Source organism: Chaetura pelagica, unplaced genomic scaffold, assembly GCF_000747805.2.
Source record: "Chaetura pelagica isolate M959 unplaced genomic scaffold, ChaPel_1.0 scaffold531, whole genome shotgun sequence".
Taxonomy (NCBI): Eukaryota; Metazoa; Chordata; class Aves; order Apodiformes; family Apodidae; genus Chaetura; species Chaetura pelagica.
Window position 1 is genome coordinate 4,161,523 of NW_009952362.1, and position 27,563 is coordinate 4,189,085.

Genomic DNA, 27,563 nt, shown 5'->3' on the forward strand with positions numbered 1-27,563 from the left:
GGGCGGGGCCCGGGCGGTGCAGCCCTCGGCGTCCTGGCCCCGCCGGGGGCGGCTGCGGGGTCTGTCTTTCTGCCCCGGGGTCGGTCTGTCTGCCCCCCTCTGGCCCGGGGTCGGTCTCTCTGGCCCGGGGAGGGTGGCTGAGTCTCGACGCTCCCTCTGTGGCGTTTCTCTCCCAGCCCCGCTGTCTGCGGCCGCCGCGTAGTTACGGCCCCGGTAGCTGGTTTCCTAAAAGGCTTTTCTAGTCCCAGGAAGTGTCACTGAAAGCACCCGGAGCAACCGGCAAGAAAAACGAACCCCTCTGCAAATGATTCGCTTGTTTCTGGTTGCAGAAAGACGTTATTTAAAGGCTCTCTTCTAAATCTCTACTAGTTCATTCTTATGTTTTTGGTTTTTTTTTTCCTAAGTAAAGTCTTTCCCTTCTGTACAGTATCTTGATATCTCTTCCCTGGTCATAGTGAGAACTTTACCCGCAGCTTTCTTCAGCTCCCTTGGTTTCCCTGCAGCTGCTTAGGACATTTCCTAGTTTTTCTCCCCAGAACTGACCTGTGCTTGTCAGTTTTCATGTCCCTGACAATACAAACTCTGCTCAGCATCCTTCTTCAGTGATGTCCCCATTTCCCTCTCACACATTTCATGTAGGTCTGTCTGCCCCCCTCTGGCCCGGGGTCGGTCTGTCTGCCCCTCTCTGGCCCGGGGAGGGTGGCTGAGTCTCGACGCTCCCTCTGTGGCGTTTCTCTCCAAGCCCCGCTGTCTGCGGCCGCCGCGTAGTTACGGCCCCGGTAGCTGGTTTCCTAAAAGGCTTTTCTAGTCCCAGGAAGTGTCACTGAAAGCACCCGGAGCAACCGGCAAGAAAAGCTAACCCCTCTGCAAATGATCCGCTTGTTTCTGGTTGCAGAAAGACGTTATTTAAAGGCTCTCTTCTAAATCTCTACTAGTTCATTCTTATGTTTTTGGTTTTTTTTTTTCCTAAGTAAAGTCTTTCCCTTCTGTACAGTATCTTGATATCTCTTCCCTGGTAATAGTGAGAACTTTACCCTCAGCTTTCTTCAGCTCCCTTGGTTTCCCTGCAGCTGCTTAGGACATTTCCTAGTTTTTCTCCCCAGAACTGACCTGTGCTTGTCAGTTTTCATGTCCCTGACAATACAAACTCTGCTCAGCATCCTTCTTCAGTGATGTCCCCATTTCCCTCTCACACATTTCATGTATTTCTATATCTCTTTCTGAGCTAAGTGTGAAATAAAAGGTCAAGTCCTTCTCAGGGACTTCTTCAGGGACTTTTTTAACCTTAGTGAGGCTCTCTGCAGCTGTGGGAGCTCACACCTGTCTGCAAGACAATGACCTCAGGAGGTAAACTTCAGGGTTAAAATCATGTGTATCAGGTAAATGAATTCTGACTTTTAACCAGTGGAGCAAAGTGAATACTCTTTCTGACTAGATTTGGACGCCTGAATTGATTTTTTGCTTTTGTAACTTATGTTTCATTTTATGTGTCCTGTCAAAGCTTATGTTCCCCTCTAAAAAAAAGCTCAACTAGGTACCCAACGTTTTTTATTTCCAGTATTCTTTTATGAAAGGTATTTTAATTCTAGTGAAAAGTGGAACAATGTAATGAAATAATCTACTCTTTTATTTTAAGTAAACAGTGAACCGCTTATACTGTGGAAATAATTCATGTCCTTGATAAATTATTTCCATTATTGTCAGCAAATGTAAATGTGTGTGCATCCATTTATATTTATGAACATATGGAGGTAGAGATTAGTCCTCCCTTTAGTGAAACAGAGAAGTGGCCTCCTGCAGACTTGAGCACCAATAGCTTCCCTTGGGCCAGTAAGAACTTGGCTTAGTGAAACTGTGGAAACTTTGAGGATTTTTAGATTAGTCAGCATACGTTTGTAAAGATAGGCCTTCAGAAATTTACTTGGCCTTTGCTTTGTATCGCATCTGTCTTTTTCCGCCCATTATTTTCAGAAATGTTAAGTAATAATATCAGACCAATTTCTAGGATATTCATGTGTTATGTTGATAGCAGTTTCTCATGGGATAAGAGGAATACCAGTTACCAGCGAGAAAATAATGCTTGCATGTCTCCTATCAAGTGATTAAAATAAATGACCAGAAGGACTACTGGGTGTATCTGAAAGAGCTGTATTTCTTCCTGTGTGACAGGATTAGTTTATACCTGTCATTTCTAACTTAGAAAATCAAGATCAAAACTATAAACATAAAAATATTTCAATAACCTCTGGAAGTAGTTATTTACAAAACTTATGGAAGAATCTTTAAGAGTTTAGCCTTTTTTTAGTTTACTAGCATTTATGTGAGTTTTAAATAATTAGATACTACCCATATGACATTGTTAGGGGTTGAATAATGTGGATTGTTTTCAAATGTGTGAAAATTGCCTTGAGGATGCATGTTCTTTCTATTAAAAGGTGTACCTGTTTAATATGTAAATTGCAGTTTCAATATTACGTTAAGTCTTGTGAATATTTCTTCTCACTTACCAATTGTGATGAATTGTGGAACATTAGGATGAGCTGGATAAATAAAAGATTTGGGTTTCCTTTTTTACCTGTGTAGAAGGTGATGTTGAACTATTGTTTTTAAGTGAAATGTACCAGGAGCCTTGTATGGTGTTATGCAAATTAGGTCTAAGTGTCTGCATTTCCCTACCGTTCCTCTAACTGAGGATCTCCATTCTTTGTATTCCAGATCTACAGTGGTTGAACACTGAAGGTCCTATTTCTCTTCACAAAGACCTTAGTGGAAAAGTTGTGGTGTTGGATTTCTTTACTTACTGCTGCATCAATTGCTTGCACCTGCTGCCTGATCTCCACGCGTTAGAGCACCAGTACTCTGATAAAGGTAAAAGTGCTTTGGCTTGCTTGGAATAGAATTTCCTGGCAGGGTTGCAGGTGGAGTAGCTGAGTCACTTTGTTGCTGGTTACTAAACAGCTGGCAAAATTTCAAGGGTGCCTAAAAATGTCTTCTAATCTTTTAAGTAGCCTGAAAAAGGTGACTGTGTATACTCCCATCGCATTCTTAAATGGGGTTAAATAAGGTATCTGTTGTGTCTGTAGAAACAGGACATGTGCTTAAAGCCCAAATCTGATAAACAAAGGCTGGTAGAATGAGTATAGCTAAGATTACTTGTTTTTTCTATTCTAACTGGAAAAACAAAATCTGTAAGCTTGGTTTAGAATTTTTTTGGTATTGGCATCACATTATGTGCCATTTGTAGTCCTGTATTCTGTAGAGGGAATTAAGCACTTTAAATTCCCATCTGACATGAGTCTCTCACTCCGAGTGAATAAAAATAGAGAGTAATTACTATTTAGAATGCAGTCTCTTGTCATCATGATGACTTGTCAGAGATAAGCTGTGGTCTTACACAGAATATATCAGCTATTTACTTATCTTGGATATTTTAATAGGCTGAACAGTGTGATGAAGACCAGTGTTACTCTGAGCCCTAAAAATTTTGTATTAAGTATAATATATGTTCATATATATATGTAGTAAGTAACATAATGTTTAAGTCTCTGATTCTCTGTCAGCATTTTTGATTGATTTTAATTTTGGCAGCTTTTGTTTTCATCTGTTACCTTCTTTCACTAGAAAAAGAAATTACAATGTCTTTGAAATTTCAAGTTCACTTAATATATTGTAGGTTTATGTAGTACTTTACAGAAGACTCAACATAATTTTTCTACGTTAGAAACCTTAGCTGTTTGCTTTGGAGAAATTTGAGATCTGGTATAATGTTTTAGATACAAGGAATTTTATCTAATAAGGGAAAACAGTCATAGCATAAATGGACTGTTGTGAATGTTAGGCATGCTGGGAAGAAGGTCTAGATTAAGCTTTTAGAAGATTACATTGGCCATATAATGAATAATATCTTTAAATGATAAACATTTTGTAGTATAGTGTAATTGTATTCATACAGCTGTCATATCCTCAAACTGTATTTAAGACCAAGCTGTTAAATCAGCTGATAACAAAATATTCATTTTAACAACCTCTTCTCACAAGCTTTCTCTTCTGAATTACTTGAGCACTTTTATAGTGGTGTAGGAGAGGATTCAGCACTATGAACTGAACTGGAGGTCCACTTGGAGACATTTGTTTTGTTTGACTTGTTTTAAACTTCCTGTCATAGGAGTTACTACTTGAGGAAAGTACTTTGCTGATGGGTGATAAGTTCTTTTTGCGTTTGAGCTATCCTAATAAGTTATTTTTGGATTTGAGCTGTCCTGTTCCTAAAGTAACTGGAGTGAGAAAAAAGGGTACTTGGGATTAAAGTGGAAAAACAAGTGGAGGTAAAAGGAAAGAAGAGCAGGTGTGTGGAACATTAATCTTCAGTTTAATCCATTAGGAAACAGGATAGCAGCTGGATTCAGGAAGAGATTAAGATGCTTGATGATTCAAAGAAAAAGAAATATGCTGCTTTTTTTTTTTCAATATAGATCTCCCTTTTGTTTTTTCCTGTTTTTTTTCATTGTTGGCCTTTTCAGGATTATTTAATCTTTCTTTGCTGTGCACATTTTATCATTACAGTAGAATGTACAAATGTATCGAAGCAATAATGGTTGTGGTTTTTTAAGTCATGGAAAAAAGCTTCAGTATATGGCTTTATAGCAATGGCTTCATCAATGGCAAACCTGATTTACCAATCATAGGAGAAACAGGAGGGGAGAGTTGACTTAAGAAATTTGAGAATGACAAAAGTTGGAAGACTAAAGTAGAAAGGCTGTTGTACATATCCAAAAATGCTTTAAGAATGTCTGGATACATTAATGCCAGTGTCTTGGTGTTTGGCCTTATTATTCTATTTTCATCTGCTGTTTAACTTAGTGGAAGTTGCTTCTCCCTTCAGGGGCTGGGAGACAGGTTCAGTTTTAGGTTAGTTCTGAAATCTGTCATCTCATGATTGCCAAAAAAACAAGCCAGTTATGTTGCAAAAGATGGGCAAGATGATTTCTTTAGACAGCAGCAACACAGATTAAGTATATAGTGAAACTGCAGCTTCACACATTTATTTACACATTTCATAAATATATTTACCATCCTGTAGAAGTGGCAGAAGGTGCTGGCTTTGCAGACATTATTAGTCAGAATTAAACCAAATATCTTACTTTGACAAAGCATCAATCTCATAATGCACCTGGATCTTTAATCTGTTGTTTTCCTGTATTTTTCTGCATAACGAAGAACAAACCTCAATATTGATTTAACTTACAGAAATATTTTTAATTGTATATTGTGTAAATACATTTTTCATACCATACACTTTTTTAACTGTGGTTCAGATGCCCTCTTACATGGACTATGTTGAAACTTCAGCAGTGCAATCATTAGACATGAGAAGTCTGAACAAAAGAAGTTGTAGTTTTAGGGTGATAACAAACCATTATATATATATATATATATATATATGTATGTATCATTGTACACAGGCACATAGTTCCATTGTCTGGAACTTGGGGAGATCTGTTTCAAAATGAAGACTGCTTTCCATAGGATTAAATGTCACCTAGAATCTTTATCTGATATGTTCTTGCTGCTATCTTCAGTAGTGCTATTTCTGTTTTTCAAGTGGCATTCAGAACACTATTTTAAACCCCAGTGCATATTCAGTTCATGTTATCAGCAGTCCAGAAATTACTTCTATAAGAGGGAGTACTTTTTAATATTCAGAAATAGCTTGGCAGGAGTCCAGTGTTGTGCTCGGTTATAAACCTTCAAATGAAGTGTTTTAAATTGTTTTTATATTCTTGTATTTTAACCTAGCATCCATCAGTTTCCACAAGAGTTTTCCTCATGAGAGGATATTATAACTTATTTGTGCTATTCAGCTGCTCACTGTAGAATTGTCTTGCGCTGCTGCCGATGCCATTACAGTTAAAATACCTGGCCTTCAGTTTGGAATTCAGCAGTTAATGACATTACAACTTCAGCTGTCTGATACTGCCACGTGTTACACCTATGGGTGCATAACTGACCCTGTCAGTTTTACTAATTTATGAATTCTGTGTCTGTGAAATTGTTATATTCAACTACATATTTTATTGTGCAGCACTTTACCCTTTCCACATTAAGGATGATGTTCTTCTCCATTAACACTGTTTTATGGCTGAGGAGAAGGGCTGAAGGAGAAAAATCGTTTTCCATTTTTCTGTAATGGAATAAAAAGCCAACTTCAATTAAATTAGTTTTAGAAGGACACCAACTCATCTGAGCTCAAATAATACAACTATTTAAGACCTGAAATAATTGCCTTTCTTACATTTCTACCACAAAACCAGAGGTGAGGGCAGAACAAAAATGTCCAGCTAACCAGATTGCACCTCTACTGCAAAGGTAGGAGAAAAGCATAAAAGTAAATACTACATTCCATTCCAAAGTGTGTCCTTCAAGGATCTACACTCGGTGTATTTCATAGTATAAGAATCATCAGAGATGGATTGGATAATGACTGGTCTTCCTCCATGCCCTCCTGTACCAAGTCTGAGCTGTAGATTTTATTTTTGCGTTTGACTTTCATAAAACCGGAGGAAAAAAAGCAAGGAATCCAAGGAAGCTCATAATTGTGTAGTTTTGCTTGATTTTAGGGTTACTGCTATGAATGCAGTGTATATAAGCAAAATTATATTACTTTATGCAACACCTTCATACTAGGCTTTCAAGTGCAGTTATCCCTGCTACGGGAAAACCTAAACACTTCATTGTCTTTGTCAAACAAATATAGACTTAAAGCTAAACAATGTAAGGGGAGGGGCAAAAATCAGTCTTATTTTTGCTTTTTTCTTTGTTTAAGGAAAAGGGTTTAAGCCTGATTTTTGACAAGTGGTATTTGTAATTTTTTATAGCTGTCAATGTTGCCATTTTTATTTGAAATATGGAATAATGTATTAATTTCAGAAACACACACCTACCCCCCCTTTTTTTTTTTTTTTTACTGTTAAGCTAGATATGCGAAGGTAACTCAGAATTTCCAGAGTTCAGTATTCCTTTTTGATTCCTAGTTAACAGTGAACAAGAATTAATTTTTTAAAATGCCATACTTGTGTGTAGGAATCAAAAGACAGAGAGATGTCATAAACTTCTGAAAAAACCCGAAGTATCAGTTGAACTGCTACAGCTTACCCATGAATATTTTGAACATATGACATCTTAAATGTCAACCAGCTGGGGAAGTAAGTAATGGTCCTAAAGGTCAGTAATTTTACGGAAACGTGATTTCTGAGTTTCAGTATTTTGTATCCATAGCTGTCTATATTCCTACTAAGGTGTAAATGGGTTTTGTTCAAGTCCTCTTTTGTGTCGGAAAGCAATCACATTGTGAAAGAACTACTTCATTTTTACTTTAATTTAAATAGGAATACATTTCAATGCACAACTTTGTTTTTTCTTTCAGATGGTCTTACTATTGTTGGTGTCCATTCAGCGAAATTCCCAAATGAAAAAGTTTTGGATAACATTAAAAGTGCCATTCTGAGGTACAATATTGTCCACCCTGTAGTAAATGATGCAGATGCAACATTGTGGCATGAACTAGAAGTGTCCTGCTGGCCAACTCTGGTCATTCTTGGGCCTCGTGGAAACATGCTCTTTTCACTTGTTGGAGAGGGACACAGAGAGAAGTTGTTTTTATTTACTTCTATAACACTGAAATTCTACAAGGAGAGAGGACAAATCAAAGATAACAAAATTGGACTAAAGTTATACAGAGACTCCCTCCCACCTTCTCCCCTGCTGTTTCCTGGCAAAGTGACTGTAGATAATTCAGGAGAAAGGCTGGTCATAGCAGACACCGGACATCATAGGATTTTGGTTACTCAAAAAAATGGACGAATCCTACACACTATTGGAGGTAAGGGTTTGTAAGTTTATTATAGTCATTTTAGTTTAGAAGCAGAGTATGTTTGCTGGGCCTACTAGGCTGATTCTCTTCTTACAAGACCTAGCAGTTTAGGAAGTGGTTGAATCCCCAAATCATCAAAAAGAACAGTTCATTTATGACTCAGAATCAGGATCTGTACATCGATTTGTCCTATATTGCTTAGTCTGGTATTGACTAATGACCATGGCAGGATCCTGCAAACCTTATAAAAATACCAGTGGTGCTGCTTTTTCAAGAAAATCTCCTGCTATTTGAAGTAACAGTGCATTGGATAGACAGAGTAATATGCAGCTTAGGTTGATAAAGACATTAGTCTTAAAACCCTTCTCTTACAAAAAGTGCGAATAGGATTTCTTATGGCAAAAGTAAGAGAATTTGGTTCTGTTTGATATGTGAGATGAAGTCTCTGCCAACAAGGTAGTCTTTACTGTTCTGGGGTAGTCATTAAACAGCAGTTCAGAGGGCAGTATCCTAACATTAGAACTGGTTACCCTTCCCTCCCGTGGCACACTGTGCTGTTCCCTTCCCTGGGGATGTGCACTCTCACACTTGAGGGGAACTGCTGGAACACAACACACCAGCACCTCAGTGCTTCATGTCTGTTAAGGTCTAAATTGTCTTCTGACATTAAGTTGTAAATGTTGGTGTGTTTCAGTGACTCAGGTAAGCGATTCAGTGGGCAAGAAATAACATAAAGAAGTTAATAATACAGTAATAAATGTGGGCATGCACAAAGGTTGAAATTACTCTATTTGCATCATAAATCATGATGCACACGTAGCTCATCCAAATGTCTTCTGCTGACACATACTGCTAATGCACTTTAAATGTTACCCTCTCTGAAATACAATGCTTACCTTTATACTGTTATGTTCAGGTCATGTTCCTCTCTATTTCTTGATTTCTTTGTGAAGAAGACTGTCACTCCATCATTCTCACTGTTCTTTTGTGTAGTTAGTTTCATGTCTTCTTTTTTCTTATTATTGTCATTAATGAGAAAATGCTGCTAAACAAATACTAGTTTCATTTGTCATTACACCAAAATCTAAACCATTGAAGTGGAATTGAGTTTTGGAATTCAAAGTCTTTCCTGCTGGCTTGCTTTGATGTAGTTGGATATAAAACAGACTAGTTATTTATTTCTGTCTTCTGTTGTTGCTGTTGTCTTTCAGTGCAAGGAAGCAGAAACAGTTTAGACCTGTATTGAGACTTTGCTTTGGAAGATGAACTTGTGGAGAATGAGTTCAAAACTTTATATAATAATCATGATATTTTAATTACATAGCATTAACGTGAGATTACGTGAGATTACACAAAATGTTAATTATGTCAACTGTACAAGGTGCTCTGAAAGCACCTTTTAGAATATGTAATTCTCTTACAGGGTTTAATGTATGCACTACATATCCAAGGGTTTTTTTCTAAAATTATTTTTTATTTTGCTTTCTTTCATTTATAGGTCCAAACAGTGGAAGGAGAGATGGAGGATTTTCAGAGGCAGCCTTCAACTCGCCACAAGGGATTGCTATAAAAAATAATACTATTTATGTAGCTGATACAGAAAATCACCTAATTAGAAAGGTAAAATTTTCCATAAGGAAACTCAAAATTTAATCTCTTATACTTTATTCTGCTTACACAGATGAAAATTTACACCAAATTAACAACTCTTCAAACATCAGGAAGGAAATTTGGCCCAGTATCTTATAAATAAGTGCTCTGGGCAGTTTGTTTTTTTGAAGGAATACGTAGACCTTTGTGCTTCCTTTCAAATAAAAGTGATATGCACTACTCGTTCTAGCGTAACTGATGTTTTTTGTTGTTGTTGTTTCTTGTTTGTTTTTTTTCTAGTGACTCTTACTTTCCTGTTATGAGAAACATCTATTCTTAGTACTGGAAGCAAAAATGGTTTTGTTTCACTTCCAGTAGTATCAGATTCTTATCTAAAACTATTGTACTACTGTGGTTCAGTAAATATCTAAACTGTACCTTCTTGGGTCTCTAAAGTACAGATAACTGCATTATTTTCAGAATTGTGTGCATGTTTGTTTGGGTTTTTTTAATGAAACGCTTGCAAAGTTTTAGCATATAGAAATGCTACTCTTTATATTGGATCTTACATTTGGTTAGGGCAAATTTAGAATAATCCAAAGTTGTTTGTTGAAGCGCGATAATATTACCTTAGTATTAAAAGTATTGTATGCATCTCAGATGACCTTGTACTCAGGTTGTCACCAAGATGTCTGATTCATGTTCAGAGAAGGTACATCCTTACTGAATTTGGAGTTCCTTTTTACTGTTAAGTAGGTTCATTCTGTGTTTCATTTTAAAGCACTGGTCCACAAGCTCACTGCACTGTGTTCATTGTGGTTGGCTACCAGGTTTTATTTTGGAGAAGACCAAGGGTCCCTGTTGTTAAAGAAAATAGTGTTACTAAAAATAAGTAGATTGTTCCACGTTTCTCATCATTTTAATAATATTCATCGCTGTAGCCTGGTAGTGACCACAGGAAACTGAGTGTTGCAATTCGCAAAGACAACACAGAAACATCTGAATATCTGGGTCATACTGCTTTAGCATTTTTCGTGATAATGTTAGTTGTTCCCTTTCACCTCAATGTGCCATGAAGGTATCCAAGAATTAAAGTAATACAACAGCTACAGGACGTGCTTTCAAATGTTCATGCAGGCCCTTGCAGAAGGAATGCATTTACTGCTGCAAAAATCAGATGCTATTGTGAAAGACTCTTTTTTTACATGATCATTGCAGTAAGTTCACAAGAGATATTGGAAGTTATATAGAAGATAAGCAAAAGGGGAAGGAAAATTAAAGGGATTTAGATTGCAGAAATGAAATAACATTTTTTTGCCCCAGATCATGAAATAATCTGCAAAAATAATTTACTTTGTTCAGATTATTTTGTATCGAGATGGGTTATACTGTTACAGTATGTGAGTTTTTATGTCATATTCCTATAGAAGTTTAAAATAAAACATCCCTGTCAATTGTCCATCTGAGTATTTCTCTATAAAATTTTGATGCTTTCCTCTACAACTTCTGAGCAAACCTTGTCAGAACATTTTTGTTGTGCGTAGAAGAGAATTTGAGACATCAGGTTTTCCTGCTGCCCACTGCTTCTCCCTTTGCCCTGCTGCAGAAGCAAGCATTGTGGTAAAATAATTTTCCTACATAAACAAATACCTGAAATTTGTTAGGATTTGTTTTTTATTTGTCAAATTATCTAAAACTTCAATCAGGTTAATGTTGTACATTCAGTGTGTATAATTTTGTTTGTTATAGATTGACCTGGAATTAGAGGTGGTGACCACTGTAGCAGGCATTGGGATACAAGGTGTTGATAAGGAAGGTGGAGCAAAAGGAGAAGAACAGCCTATCAGCTCTCCGTGGGATGTGGTATTTGGAAATTCAAGTATTGTATCAGTTGAGCTTTTAACATCTCATATTTACACATGCATTACTGTTTGCTAAATGTTTCCTATTTTGGTAATAATCTGAGATAGAAAAAAGTAAATATTTATTTTACAACTGAGTCTAAAAAAACAGCAGTTTCACTTGCAAGTGATAACTGCAGTTCTGCTTTGGATCTGGAAAAAATGTGAGCTGTTACTTGATATGAAGAAAAATTCTTTTGTAGCCAGTTACATAGTAACAGGGTCCAAATATAGAAGGAAATTGATCGCATTTGTTGGGTCAGTAGTTTATTGCCAGGATCATTTAAGAAACAGCTACGTTTTACAGGAAGTGGGCATTGTCTAGAAGTTCCTCTCCTTGGCTATACAGGCATGTCTGACCACTTGTAAATATTTGAATTTAGGAAATAAAAATAAATTTAGTTAGGAACCTCTGTTTATTCCTGTTTAGGTAACATAAAATAATTAGATTTAAGATCATGACAGAGTCAGTCAGATAGGAGAGGAATACCTCAAAAAAAACCTTGCAAGCATCAGGTAGTAAAAATTAAATGTTTGCATAATAGGATGCAAGAATCAGCTTCTGCAGATTTAAGTAGCTTTCTTTCTATATTCACTTAACACACACCTGAGCTTTACATTGCATTAACTGCTGTGTTTTCAGCTGTTATTAACTGTAAGTTGATACTTTTTTCTTGTGTTTCCCTTTCAATGTAATTTTGAAGCTGCAGATACCAGTTTCTTCTCAATGACAGAACAGTGCTTTAACATAGCATAAAACCAGTAGGTCAGTATTTCAGGAATAAAAACTGACTGTCAGTGTTGGGATTTCTTAGATCTGCAGATGAATGGCCATGGGGAAGTAGCATGATTTAAGTCCGGTATCTTCAAATTGAAGGTTCTTTGCAATATTAGTAAATTAGAACATTTTACTAACCTGGAAGCATTTGTTATAATCTTGGATCAGTCACAAGGGAAGAAAAGACACTCAAATGAAGTTTAAGGGAACATGAAACTAGTTCATAAATGCTAGTTGTATAGAAGTCTTCTGGTACAAATACATTGTCAGTATAAAGTGTACCACCGGCAGCCTTGACTGCTTAAATAAACAACTGGCACCAATTTTTCTCTTATTTTTGCTTGTTAAATGTTGTTTAATATGGTTGTTATCAACAGGAACACAGTAATTACTGAACTAGTCACCTGTAAAGTGATCTGTAGAGTAATTAGTCATCACTGCTGAAGTGTTTATATAAAAATTAGATCTTCTGAAAGCACTGTTCACACCACTACTGGCTTTTTCATATTCAGTCAGAACCTACTAGTCAGTGGTCTCTTTAGATCTCTGCAAAATATAATATAAATTGTCAGTTAAGAAGAGATTAAATCCATTTCAGCCCTTTCTTTGAGACAGCAGTAGACCAAATAGATAAAATGGTGTGGGAGAGATTGCTTTCAGGTTTGTTTTGTTTTAAATTTTTTTTCATGTGTTTTTCTGTGAGTAAAGTTAGCTAGGACAAATTTAAGTTACTCTATTAACTATATAAAACTCTTTAGAAAACTGTAACCAGTGAGAGTTTTCAAAGCAGAGCATTATGTGGAGTGGAATTCTAACAGAAGTCTGTCCCAGAACGTGAGGAACCAGGATTGTGTCTTGCAGTCTGCAGCACATTTCTCTTGCAGCACAGATATTGTCATGAGCTGCCATGACTTCTTTACGTTTGTTACCAGACATGTCAATGTCTATTTGTGCATTTGGATCAATGAAATAAATGAAGAGAGTTTAAAAAATTACTGCTATTCTCATGCACATGGTGGTGCCCATTGTTTTACAAATGCTCATAGGTAGCTCTGTGCCAGCTGCAGGAGGCAACGTGCATGTTGTTACAAAATTGCTATGTTTGACTTCTGGCTTAACTGACAAGGCAAATGGGAAATAGCATCATACTGTTCCATTTTCCTTAGATCTGTGTAGCTTAAACTGTGTACATTAGGCATTTTTTCTTCCCAGAAGATAGATTTATGGATTTTATAGTTTCTGAAAAAGTGAGGCTTATGAGTTTTCTTTTCATGTCCAAAGCCATGCTATCCAGAACATGAAAGGGGAAAAAAAAAGTTTAAATGTTTGAGCTGTAATCGTAGAATGGTTTGAGTTGGAAGGGACCTTAAAGATCATCTAGTTCCAACCCTAGATAGTCTTGAACAGCTTACGCTGACCGGCCTCTCTCGAAGTCTCAGAGAGAAAGGTTACCTCTTAAGAGCAAATTTTTCTTTTTGTATAGTTTATATTTCTTGAGATTACTCTTACATACAATTTAATGTATGTATTGGTTAATTACAAGACTTAATTGTTTGTGGTTTTACTTTTTAATGTATAATTGGTTGTGAAATGACAAATATTGAGAAAAATATTTATGAGGATGCAGATAAGTTAATATTCTAAACAGTTGCTACTAGATATCATACTTTCAAGCATCTTTATAGTATTTCCATAGTAAGCTTTTGTTTCCCCATTTTATACAGATGCTGAAGTCTGAGGCAGAGGTTAAGTGACTATGAAATAGCTTTTAAAAGAAAGTTAGCACAAATGTCTCTCTTGAAGGGAGAGTTAGGGGAGTTAATGGAGACAAAACACATGCTAGGATTCAGACAGACAGTATTCTTCCTTGTAATCTGTTTTATTTCTTTCGTTGTGGCCAAGGAGCTCATGTTTTACCCTTTAAAATTCTTGAATGAAACCCATGGAATAAATTCTGCATTTGTTGAAGTTGGTGCTGAATTTTCATTGACATAGATTGTGCAGGAAGTACAGGAGGAGGGCCAGCATCTTAAAAATACGTTAGTAAAATACTGTGTGTTTTTTTTAGCTTTCTCTTGTCCCCTTCTATTTTTATTCAGTGGGCGTTGAAAGCAAGTGATACTTAAATGTACAGTTGATCTGAGCTTGAAATGTTCTTGATAGCTGCATTCTTTTTGGAAGGAACAGGACAATGACCTGTGCTTGGTGACATAACTGTGTGCTTTGCATTCCAAAATCTGGTCTTAAAATGCATTATTGTAATCTATTTATAGACATTTCCAAGTACAGTATTGACCATGCTTTCAGTAAACTGCTTGGAAATTTTTATGCCAATTTAGATTTTAGATAGAGATTATTTAAATGAAAGTACAGTACCTTATCACACTGCTACAATTTTTGTAGCCCTTAAAAGGCAAAAATATGTAAGATTTTATTCATGTTTCTGCTAGAGGATTATTTAGTACCACTGCATTCCAGATGAAACACTTTGTTCCTGAATTACTCATGGTGATTCTTTCCTAATTTTACAAAACATAAAACAGTAATCACTAAAGCAATAAGTGATTAGCATTTCTGGATGAGCTCAAACCATATATGAATTGTTATGTCCCAACTGTCTGTATTTGGAAAGTATGCTCTCTACATACCATTTTTCTTTTTCCCTCTGGTCTGGTCTTGTTCTGACATTGAAGCTCTAGCCTTTACTTTCCTGTGAAAGGAATTTTCCGTGGTAATACCTGAAAATAAAAGAGCTACTTTTATGATCATCAGGGATTAATTAGGAATCATTTTTCTGAACAACTTAAAATTCAAATTGCTCTAAACATTTGTTGCATATGTAATAAGACTGCATGATGTATCAAGTAGATTTACTTGGAGTGCCAGGGGCAGTTTCCCATGTAGAATAACAAACTCAAAGATACCCCATTCAGCTTCAAGCTGCATCTGACCTTGTACAAGTTCAGTTCCACAGAAAATTATTGTTAGAGACATTATTGTCATGGAGCAGCATTGTCTTGTCTTCAATTAGATCTTACATGTACTTGTAAATAGTAATAATTTTTTATTTAAAAAGTTTTAAATTTCAAACAAAAAGTGGCTTCTTCAATAAAGATAGGGCTAAAGTAAAGTGGAAGACACTATAGGGTTTCATTCCTGTGTAAGAACTGTTTAAGGAGAAGAAGACTTTTGAGCAACATGACACTAAGAAGTTACAGTGAAGGACTGCAGTGAAGCAGTGTCACCCAGTCTTGCTTTGGGAGGACTTCTGAAGCACTGTTTTGTCTGAGTGGGTCAGCCAGCTTGATACTGTTGGCTGAGCCACAGAGAGGGACAACTAGATTTTACTGAAGTTCTTTTTATATATGGGTTCAGTCATTCCTGGGCAGCTTTCATTCCTAAACTGTCATTTATATTTTTCCTTTGAGCATTTGAAAGAGAACTGAGGAGGGATAAGCTTTCAGAACCAGTAGCTTTTTGTGCAGTCAGCCCAACAGATTTTGTCTCTACAGGAACCCAGTTAAACTGTTGACTGAATGCACTGATTCTGTATTACAAGCCAAAACTAAGAGATTAAGGACTTTACGATATTGCTGGATAGTAGTAGCAAAAAAAATTACCAATATTTCACATGCTTACTTATAAAAAAGAAAGTAGGGTTTATGTTACATTTTAGTATAAACATACCCTTGGCAGAAACATACAAAACCTAAAAACTTAATGTAAGGATGTAATAGGAGTTTGACTGATGATCCAGCAGCAATCCCACACAATCTAGTTTAACAGACTACTTTTCTAGTAAATTGAACTTACTGGAAGTAAGCATGCAGTCCCCAGGCAGGGAAGCGGAAAGTGTGGGTAGTCCTGGGAATGGAATCTCTTCAAACAGATATGGCTCTTGACTGGTACAAAATAGTCTTTTCCATGTGTTCAGATTGATTCGCAGTTATTGGTCAGCAGTATTACTGAACTTTTTGAAGTTGTGTATGTGTACAAACTGTGAATTTGGGCTGTGAATTCTTGAAACGCAGATAAATAGCAGAGGCAGATTCAAGAGCTTGAAAAGCACTGAGGCATCCTATAATATGCAACAGCAGTGCATTCAGAGCTCTAGTACATTATTAGTGAGTCTTCATAACTTGAGGATATCACATTTGCAAGCCATACTTTGCTTTGATACATGAAGCACTGAAGATAAGGAGGCACATATAACCTAATAAGGACAAACTGCACTGGATTTTAAAACAGCTCAAGATAGGTTGGAATGTAGTGCTTAATTGAATAAATGTAAAATAATTGCTTTGTTCTTTTAAGTTGTTTTATATTAAATTCTTTAAAAATTAATTATTTCTATTCAAGGGTGATAAGAAGTTATGATAATGATGGCATTATCATAATTTTAACATGCTAGTTCTCCCTGGCCCCCTTCAGCCAGAACAGTACGAGCATAACAATGGTAATGTCCTCAAATGTTCTGCCCTCGAAGAGGACATTTTTCTGTCTTTTATTTCACACCATAAAACATTTAAACTCTGTAGTGTCAGGATCATTATGTGTTAATACCTTAGCTGTGTAGCTGTAGGCATTATTTTTACTTTTCTGGTTTTGTATGATTTTTTTATTTTTTAATTCAAGTTCTGACATTTTCCACAATTCAGAATCATTGTGCTGTTTCCATGCTTACATCCATTCTCTTTGTACTAATTACCATGCAGTAGAAAATACTTGTTGCATTAAAATTTATGACAGTGATGTACCTCTTGTTTTTTCTTATTCTCTAGCTGAAGAAATTATCTTCTCTGTACTGATCTTACATACTCAGTATAATTTGAAATTAATGTTGATACTTCTGTGTCTCATATTTTATAAGCTTTTCAGTGGGCAGAATTAGATTAAGAGACCTTTTTAATTTTTCAGTGTAGAGCTGTCACAAGGGAGTTTTCCGTGGGTGGAATTGGAGCATTGGCTAAATGAAGAATAGATTATATTTTTCTGAAATGTTCAGTTCTAGTCTTATTCAATTAATTGTTGGATGAAGTGAATATTAAATAATTAACAAAGCACTTTTTGAGATCCCTCAGATGAACTACACAGCACAAAAGCTCAATTTCTGGATTGACCAGTGATTTTAGCATCATTCATTCTAGGGTACTCAGAGTAGTTGCATCTGAAAAGTGCAAGATATGCATCATGGAAACATAAATTCCTAAAGTTGAACATGTGCTATATAGGAAGTCGTGAAACGAATCCCTAGGCCATTTTCTCAATTTAAATCTCTTAGCTTAGAAAGCTCTAATGAAAGGTGATTCTGTATGGTGGGTTTTTGTTAGGTTTTTTTGTTAGGGTGTTTTTGACATCACCAATACTTTTTTTTAAACGTCAAGTTTCTATTCCTTAAGATTTTTCAGAAAAGGCTAAGATAAGTACATTTCTTGTGTATTTGGGTTGTTGACTGTTGCGAAAGACCCTTTTTTATCATCTTCCACAACTTGTCTTCATGCATTATTTCTTATCCTGCAATGTTAGGTGCTTAAAGCTATTGAACACTTACATGTTTTCCTCTTTCTATTTGTATCATTTTATTTGTGAAATATTATCTGGGAAGGCTCTGTGTAATTTATAGATTTGCACTGGTGAATAGTATTTTTATACTTCAAGTAGAAAGAAATAGATGCCTGACACACACTTGAACACTTCTTTATCAGAAGGTCACTTTTTGCAGATCTGCATCTTGCATTTGTGATACCACATGTACATGTGCATGTGCATTGGGAGTACAACTTGGAAAGTGGATGGTTACTGTAGGGGGAAATTAGTGATTGCCCACATCCCATCTAGTGTTTGAATAAACAGCAATTGTTGCTCTCCAGACCATAAATTCACATGACAAGCAAGCATCAGCTACCCTTATCTTGAAAATATTATGTAATTTTTATAATGTAACAATGGTACTGACATGCTTATTTCACTCAAAACCTGTAAACAGCTATCAGTAGTTTTTTGTAATATCTAATTTTGTCACTAACCTATTAAAAAAAAACAAAACGCAAAACCCCATGTATCTCTCACCCCCCAAAAAACAGACTTGCATGTGTTGACTGGTATGAATCAAAAAATAACAGGTCAAACATGGACCCAATAGCAAAATGTTGCAAAGAGCATATTCCATTTGAAGTATTGCCTTTATCAGGTAGGGATATTAAAAACACAGAAGAGAACAGAGAAAAATCACTGAATTTTTGATAGATGAAAGACATTCTCCTGTTATCTTGCTCTTCACTTTTGCATCCCTATTGCAAAAGGTAAGCTGGGGTAAGGGGGACAGCAAAGTTGGTTTGTTGATTTCTTTGTTATATAAAAAGATTCCTGAAGTATGGGTTTTTTCATCTGTTTTTATACACCTGTTTTTAAAAGTTTCAGGGACCCAGGAGGATGATGTTTTATGGATAGCAATGGCAGGCACCCATCAGATATGGGCACTGATGTTGGAAAGTGGAAAACTACCAAAGGGAAGGTAAGCAACTGTAATCAGAGGCCTGTGAAATTGCTTTCTGTCTTGATAAACAGTTTTCAAACCCCAAAGAGAGAGAATCAAATTAAACTAAACAGGTTTTTTTCTCAACTGCACTTAGCTTGAAGCTTGCTGCTTCCATTCAGACTTAAAAGGCAGGTGTCCCTTAAAGTCAACCTGCTTTTCTCACATCTGTTAGATGAAATGAAGGATGCTAATTCTGCAATAAAACTATGACTTGCTAAGGTAACGTTCATGTAATTGAACATTACTTTTCCTTGTTGAGTTGTCTAGTGATGGATGATACACTGAGGTGAAATAAAAGTTAGCACAAGGGCACTGAATCGCTCCTTGTGCTGTTGATTTTACGACTCAAGTGCTTGCCCTGTAGCTTCTGTTCATGCATCATGTCTGAAGTATTTCAAATTCCTTCTTGAACTTGGGTGCTGTTTTTCCTTAGTGAGTTAAAGAAAGGAGTCTGCCTTCGGTTTGCTGGGAGTGGGAATGAAGAGAACCGCAACAACGCATACCCACACAAGGCGGGCTTTGCGCAGCCTTCGGGTCTCTCTCTGGCTCCTGAGGAGCCCTGGAGTTGCCTTTTCGTAGCGGATAGCGAGAGCAGCACCGTGCGAACCATCTCCCTGAAGGATGGAGTAGTGAAGCACCTTGTAGGAGGAGAGAGAGATCCATTGGTAATCACTTCAAACTTCCCCACACTGCCCTACTAATATTCCTCAAGCCTGACCTGGAGGAACCACTTTTGGGGTGAGAGGGTAAATCAGTTTCCGTGGTCGTCAATTTCTTAACTTCACTGCTTGGAATGCAAAAGCTGCTGGTTGTGACGCTCTAGGTTGTAGTGCAGATCGTCGCTCCTCAGATAACAAATTACTTCACTTGTCTTTAAATTAGCTAAATTGATTTGGCATTGTGTGGTCATTAAAACCAGCTGGATTCATATTGATAGCTTAAATGTGAGAGTTTCCATTTCCATGGTTAGCATCCACACTTCCCAGTTTTTGGTATCTTTGTTTTGAAGTTGTCTTGATTTTTTTTATTTTTTTTAAGTCAGTGAATTTTCATGTAATTGACATTATTTTAAATGAATGTCATTAAATAAATGTTGAATAATCAAATGTATTAATTTAATAAAATACTTTTTCAGAATTTGTTTGCCTTTGGTGATGTGGATGGAGCAGGCATAAATGCAAAGCTGCAGCATCCCTTAGGAGTAGCATGGGACAAAAAAAGAAAACTGCTCTATGTGGCAGATTCCTATAATCATAAGGTAAGCATATAGTAGCTTGTTATATACAGGCTTTTTACTACTCTGAAAGATTATCTTGGAAACATACAAAGATTGTCCTCGATTTGGTTAAGCTGAGGAAACAAGTGATAGGAGTTCCTTTGTGACTTCTTTTATTTTCCTTCCTCTAAGGGTTCTTCTCTTTACCATTGTTTTTCTGTCACTTTATGTGACAAATGAAATTTTCTTTCAGGTATTCTATAAAATACATTTTTTTGCAGTTGCTTTAAGAAAAGAACTATATAGAAAAAAAATATGTAGAAGTTAAACTGCTAGTTTTGTTATGCTAATACTATTTTGAAAATGTTTCCAGAAAGGCAACAAACAGTACAAAAAGGGTCATGAGTGTCTTCAAAATTATGAAAGGGAACATTGAGGACCGAATGAGGAAGTAAAGTCCAGCAGGGAATGGCAAGAAGAGGTAATAGGACATGTCATTTGATAAGCTATCATCATGTAGCTTCTAGGGCTCACACTTGGTAGCTAAGGTAGTGAAAGTTAATGCTGTCTTCTGAAAATATAGGGTATAAGATAATGCAGGATTTCTAAGAATCGGTGGGGTTTTTTTTCAGATAATTTTTTATGTGTCTTTGTTTGTCTTAGATTAAGGTTGTAGATCCCAAGATGAAGAACTGTGCTACCCTGGCAGGCACAGGAGAAGCAAGCAATGTTATTGGTTCCAGCTTTACACAGTCAACTTTTAATGAACCAGGAGGTTTGTGTGTTGAAGAAAGTGGCCGCTTGATGTATGTTGCAGACACAAATAATCATCAGATTAAAGTGCTGGATTTGGAAACAAAAATTATTTCCATGGCAAGTAACATTTAATAAACAGGCTGGTAGTAGTGTTTTTTGATATACATTACTATTACAGACTTTGGCAAGTGGTATAAAAATCATCTAGCTAATCTACCCTTTGGGTACAGTAGCTATATTCACAGATTGTTTTATGATGGTCTGGCAAATAAACATGGTCTGTTTGCACAGTTGTTGAAAGCCTTAGTCTTTGGAAAGGCAACCTCTGCATGAAAACAGGACATGATGAGCCTCTAGAAAAGAATAATACAGAAACATGGGTTATTAAAAAACACAGGCCAGTTTTTCAGTATGGAAAGTATTTCTTGAGCACTTTGTAACAAGTGGAGGTACCGAGACCTGTAGTTAAGATGGAAGAGATTATTTCTGGAGGTCAGTGATTTAAAGTGGGATACACAGTGGACTTCCAAGTTGTCAAATCAAAACTGCTATGAGAATTGAGCATAACTGAGTATTTGTTTATAAACATTGAAGGCAAAACAAATTCTGTTGGTCTTACAATGGTACTATGTCTTAATGTTTTCATATATATATGTATATCCACATATCTTTATGACATGTGTCCAACTGTCTTGCATGTTTCTTGCATTTAGTAGTACATGACCTTAACATATTAAATTTTCATATCATGTAACAGGTCAGTGGCTTTTCTGGGAAATTATCCTTTACTGTGCAATCCACATGGTTCAAATCTTGAATTTTACTACTGAAGCATGCATTTTGCCACCAGATTAGAAGAAAATAGCTATAAATTTTATTGCAGTAGCAATATTATCATGTCTTAGTTTTTCCTATTCAATGCCAGCTTTGAAACTGTGATTGGATTGTGAAAGTTGGTTTGCTTTCATTACAAATAAAAATATTTTGTTTGATTTCTACTGATAGTTGCCTATCCTGAATCCAGAAACATGTGATGTTCCAGATAATCTGCCTGTGCAAAAGGATAAAATGACAAACCTTCCAAAACTGCCTAAATCTGCACCAAATGTTCAACTTCCTTTGCTAACCGTAGCTCCTGGCCAGACAATTCAGTTCTTATTAAAGTTGACCCTCCCTCCAGATTCAAAACTGAATGAGGAAGCACCCAGTTCCTGGTTTATCACAGCAGAAGGTAAAGTGCCTGTTGTGTTTATCAGTTGAACAGGAGTAGGTGGGATACAAAGTGGGTTATATCATGCTGTGCCTGCAATACAGGAGATCTGTCTGATGAATCCAAATGTCTCTCCCAGTCCTATGTCTCCATTTGACCTTGTGATGCAGCACATGTTATTTAGAGTTGATACATTTAACAGCTGGAGTGTGAAGGTTAAAAAACCCTGACCTGATAGGCCCCATTTTTCTTTAATTAATGCATGCTGCATTGCTGGTGTTTTTTTTACCTTTCTTGAAACAAGCTGCTAGTGAGAGCTTGCAGGGGTACTGATCCCACTTCGATCCTTGCCCCCTTCACTCTGTCACTGTGAGCAGCTTATCCCAGCTCTACCCTCTGTTTCTGGGAGAAAGCTCACCATGAAGCTGAAGCATATTCCTGAAAAAAATTTGGGTGTTTGTTGTTTTTTTTTTGCTTTTGCCTCTCCAAAAAGTTATCTGAGATACATTTATACCTCTTTGAACTTAATGAATTTGCTTATTTCTACTTTTAAAAGCAGTCAACAAATACTGTGTAGGCACAGCCATTTGTTTATATGCTTTGAAAGTAGCTTCTCATCCCAGTTTGTGCTTTTGGAGTACAAACAGACTATTTCCAGGAGAACTGGGACACTTTCTGTCCTCCAGTGATTCCAAATATTGTTGAAGTAAAGATACCTTTAACAGCTTCAAGGTTAGAAAAACTGGAGTATGTACATAAGCTAACTTTAACAAGTCATTCCAAGCTCATAAATTCTAGAGCCAACTTTTAGATATTTTCTGAAAAATGCCAAAAAGAGCACTTCATCTGTCTCCCAATAAATGCAGAGTACAGTGCAGTGAGCTAGGTACATTTATTGTGCAGTTCATTTTTCAGTTCACATATTCTTAATACATAGATAAATAGGAAACTTGAGTTCAGTTGTAACAGTCACTCTGAACAAGGCTAAATTGCACCAACTCACTTGTAAAACCAACACTTCTGTTTGGAAATTACATGTTTTACCTGCAGTTTTATGCATTTCTGGTACATCTCTTACCTGGAGTATCAGACCTCTGATACAAATAAATTTAAGGAGTTTTACTTATCTCAGAATAAATTTTAATATCCACTTAGGGCTATATAGGACAAATTGCAGATCTTTTGCATTTAAATAAGATGCACTGTATAAATACAGTTCTGAAGCAAGGCTGTGAAACTCCTCATCTTTAGATGCATGCTAAAGAAGCATTTGTAAATTACTTTTCTTTATTTTTGTCCACAGCTGAAAAGATCAGGAAGGAGATTTCCCTTGATGTTGCATATAGAAAGTCAGTCTGTGTTGCACTATAGGTAAAATTAGTGTTTTCTGTAGGTTTCAGACATGATGTTAAATATCCTAATGATACAACTTTTTCTTCTTTTACAGACAATACCTGGTTGCTTCAAGGACAGTGTCTGTTTGGAGAAATAGAGGATGTTCCCTGTCAAACAGTCATTCCTTTTCAGTTACCCAGGAGCTGTCTGTCAGCTGAAGCTATCCTGGCTATCAAAGCCTGCCTCTACTATTGCAGCAAAGGTAGCAGTGCCTGTATGATGAAAGGAGTCTCTTTCAGTCAGCCTTTACAGATAGCTAGTACAAACCAAGGCAGCTTGACTCAAGTTGAACTGATACACACATTTCTAACCAACTAACCCAAAGGCAGCTAATTTCATACTTTGTTTTACTATCCACCACTGCTGTAGGAGAAAAATATGAATAGAGAACTTTTCTGTTTTTCATTTCCTGGATATTATGGCAAAGCTACGAAATAGTATTTGTGGTAAAATGAAGTAGTTTGCTATAACTTAATGTGAAAATTTATCATCGCACTCTCATTTCATTACAGTAGCAGCAATAATGCTGTAATACTCTACACTCTTTTGCCAATTGTGTATATATTGGATGTATGTGATTCTAAGCAATGAGCAACAATTTTTAGAGTCCTATTGAAAGAGCTGGTGTTACTCAGTGATGTTACTGTAAGAAATTCTTTGCAGTGTACATACTGTTGGAATAGCTAGGTAATTTTGGACTAACAGTTACCAATTCCTTTTGTGCCCTTATTAAATTTTAATAGAATGTCAAAACAAATTTTTTCTCCAGGCTGTAAATTATGCTTATTTTTCTGTAATGACGTTTATGACACATATATTTTGAAAATACATCTTAAATTAGGTGCAGCTCTAATTTTATGCAAAGTGAGTGTTTTCCTTGACTAGATATGACTGCCTTATATAAAGAGCATAGTTTCATGGAAAAATTTCTGTGAAAGGAAGTGTTCAAGTTCCTACAGAAGAATCTCATGCTGATTTCTAACAAAGAATGTGCCTCTCTAATGTATGTATATAAAGAAAAAAAAACAAACCAAAAAGCCATGCTGGATTTTTTTCCTCATACATACCAATTTACTTTTTGGAGGAAGTAGATAATGATTGAATATCCAAACTGCAAAAAATAGATGTCAACCATTCCAAGCATGGTGAATCACTTTCCTGCTTGTTATGATTTCTTAGTAGAGACTTGTTTGCAGGCTTCTGTCATGCAAGTGCATAATTAAGAAGATTATTATACTCTTGAAGTCTGATTTGGAGTCTTCTGAAGTCACTGTTAGTCCCCTGAGTTGTAATAGTGGCCACTTAACCAGAATTGTATGTTTAATAATCATAGAATCATAGAATCCTAGAGGTTGGAAGGGACCTCGAAAGATCTTCTAGTCCAACCCCCCTGCCAGAGCAGGGTCACCTAGAGCACGTCACACAGGAACACATCCAGGTGGGTTTTGAATGTCTCCAATGAAGGAGACTCCACAACCTCCCTGGGCAGCCTGTTCCAGGGCTCTGTCACTGTCACAGTAAAAAAAATTTTTCAGATATTCACCTTGAACCTCCTATGCTCCAATTTGCACCCATTACCCCTTGTCCTATCACTGGTCATCACTGAGAAAAGCCTAACTCCATCTCCCTGACACTCACCCCTTACATATTTGTAAACATTGTTAGAAAACTGGTAACCTAATCTTGGTGCTTTAAAACTGAATTACAGAATTTTGCCTTTGGTGGTGAAGTATTTTGCAATTTTAATTCCTTCAACTTGCCATAGTAGGTAGTGAGGGAGGGCTGCGTTCAAGTTTTGTACTTGAACTGGAAGAGGTCCTACAGAACTTAAGCAGAAAATGGATTAATTTCTCTGCTGTGGTATTGAGGATCAGTTCTGAGATTATTTTTGTTTTAAATTTGAAGTTATATATGCGAAAATACTAAAGTAGTGTGAGAATTTTATACAGTCTTTTCTAAAACAATTACCATTGTTCCTGACACCTTTCAGTAAATCCCCAGTGTGATTTGTTGTTGCTCTTTCTTACTTTAAAGGCTGAGTGAAATGTTGGTCATGAACCCAAGAGGCTTTTGTTTTAAGGGAACCACGTGGATTGGTGTGGTTTTTCCTTCCATTGAAATGCCAGTCTATCTACCAGTTCTCTGTAGTATCAGAAATGGTTATTATCTCACCTGTCAGCAAGGCAAGGGCTGAACTATGATTTTTATTGTGTTTGTTTTTTAAGCAACTTTTCTAATTCAGTGTTTCAGCGCCTTTGGGTAAGCCTCACAATTTTCACATGCCATTTTGATGAAGGAGAAAGATTTACTACTTAGTTCACAGATTGCAAGTGCTGTTGGAGGGATGAAGGTAAAGAAACTGATTAGGGCATTTATCATTTTTTGCACTTTACTACAGCTCACTCTTTCAGAATTTTTTTGTTTTGTTTTCTAACTTTGAATAGTAGCCAGGAAACCTTACATCAGCTTTTAGCTAGCCCACAAATTTTCTGTTGCTTCCTGACAAAAAAAGCATTAGTTTCAGAGTTTGAATAATGAACCAAGCTGTTACAGTTATTTTAAACATATAATTCAGCAGATGCTTTTTTTTTTGCTCATTTTCAACAAGAATGACATTATATTTCTCTACTTCAGTTGGATGAGATCATCAAAGTCTGCCTGTATTACAGTATTAAAAAAACAACAACAAAAACAATGAACAAAACAAATTGACACTTCTTAATGTGGTGTTGTAGAAGAAGGACTGTATATTCCTAAATTTAGTTAGTTGTAGTGTGTAATGTTTAAATCTAGTATCAGAGAGATGTCTGCTTTCAAAATGTACATGTGTGTAAGTGTCATATCATTTTTGCTTTCAGGTTTCAATTTTTAGTCACTGTATGTAGACACACTCAGAGCCACTGTAAGCTCATTGGGAAAGGTGACAATAGCTATTAGGAAAACTGTTGCATAAGCATTAAACTGAAGTCCAGGATGAAAGGACCTTGAAATTCTAGCCAAATTTTAAATAATTGTATTTTAAGGAAAACAGTGTCAGCCCTACTAGTGGGAAGTAGGAATATATCTGTTTGAACCAGTATTTTTCTTTAAGAAAAGCTAAAGTCCTTGTCTTGCTGCAGATGACTGAGTCTTATACAAAGTAAGGGAGTGGGGGGTAGTATGCTGTATCCGTGCTACTAATACTGTTTCCACAAAGCCTCAGAGCATTCCTTGATACTGCCCTGTAAGGGTTTTATGCTAAAGGAGAGGCAGAAGGTGTGCTGCCATCTTAAGAAGACTCAACACACAATTTACAAAGACAAGCTGTATATCCCAAAATGCTTTCTGCTTGCATCCAAAGTTGTAAACCCTTGTAGGCAATAACCCTGTTAGTTGCAGGGGAGAGCTGCTTTTCTTGACTCATCTTAGTGGGCTTCACACAGGGACACTGCTTTAATCATTCTCCTTCATCATCTTAGGAGCAGCTGATGCTCACTGTGCTCCAGTTCTTGCTGATGGGCTTACTGAGGTTCTTCTGCTTCTCACTCTCTCTGGGATTGGCCTTTAGTCTTGTAGCCTAATGCTGTGTTTTGTTTGTCCAAGGAATAGCATACACATTCCTGGAGTCACTCGTTCTGTTTCACCTGTGGTGTACAGACATTTGAATGTTTTACAATTAGAAGTGGTTTTAAGAGCTCCTGATGTTAAGAGATGCTGTTTCCATTTCTTCCTCCAGGATTCACAAGATGCTCTAACAGTAAAGCAACAAGTGCCATAAATGTAACCAGACAAGCAAACAGAATAGCATGTACAAGCTACAGTAATTTATTTCAGTTTAAAATAAAGCATCTTCAAAATATGATTCAGAAAAATAGAATATGTTATTATTCTGAAAAATCAGATAAATCAATGACTGCTATCTCTTTGTACAGTAACTTTGGTTTATTTTTCTGATATAAAAATTCTAGAGCAGGTTGTTACGGCTCAGCACTCCCAGTTTTATATCTTACAGTGGAAGTATGTAATTGAAGGTGTTTTCTACTGACTTGAATAGATTTTGCATCAGACCTGAAGTAACTAATTACTGTAGCAAATCTCTAAAGAGTGCTGGTCATGGCTGTACTGTATAATAAAAGCAAGTTCAGTGGCATTTGCAGATTTTAGTTGTAGTGGAACAGCTGGGACAGCTTTTCGTTTGAATGAAAATATTAATAGTTCTATGAAGTGTTTTTTAGAAATTTTATTTAATTACAGTACTATATTCATTACAGTAGGAAAAAGATAATGTGGTTTTGAAGAGCGATTGTAATGTGTTTTTAATAGCTTCTTT

General features: G+C 36.4%; 1 protein-coding gene across 1 annotated transcript; it reads left to right on the forward strand.

Annotated features, from left to right (window-relative positions):
- The first annotated feature begins 1,745 nt into the window (after nt 1-1,745).
- Nucleotides 1,746-23,572, forward strand: NHLRC2 (NHL repeat containing 2). The gene is made up of 11 exons (XM_010007938.1): nt 1,746-1,830; nt 2,716-2,868; nt 7,424-7,879; nt 9,369-9,490; nt 11,210-11,339; nt 18,554-18,653; nt 19,111-19,342; nt 19,813-19,935; nt 20,557-20,766; nt 21,655-21,880; nt 23,307-23,572. The coding sequence occupies exons 1-11, from the start codon at nt 1,746-1,748 to the stop codon at nt 23,570-23,572; spliced, it is 2,103 nt and encodes a 700-aa protein (XP_010006240.1).
- Nucleotides 23,573-27,563: the final 3,991 nt, after the last annotated feature.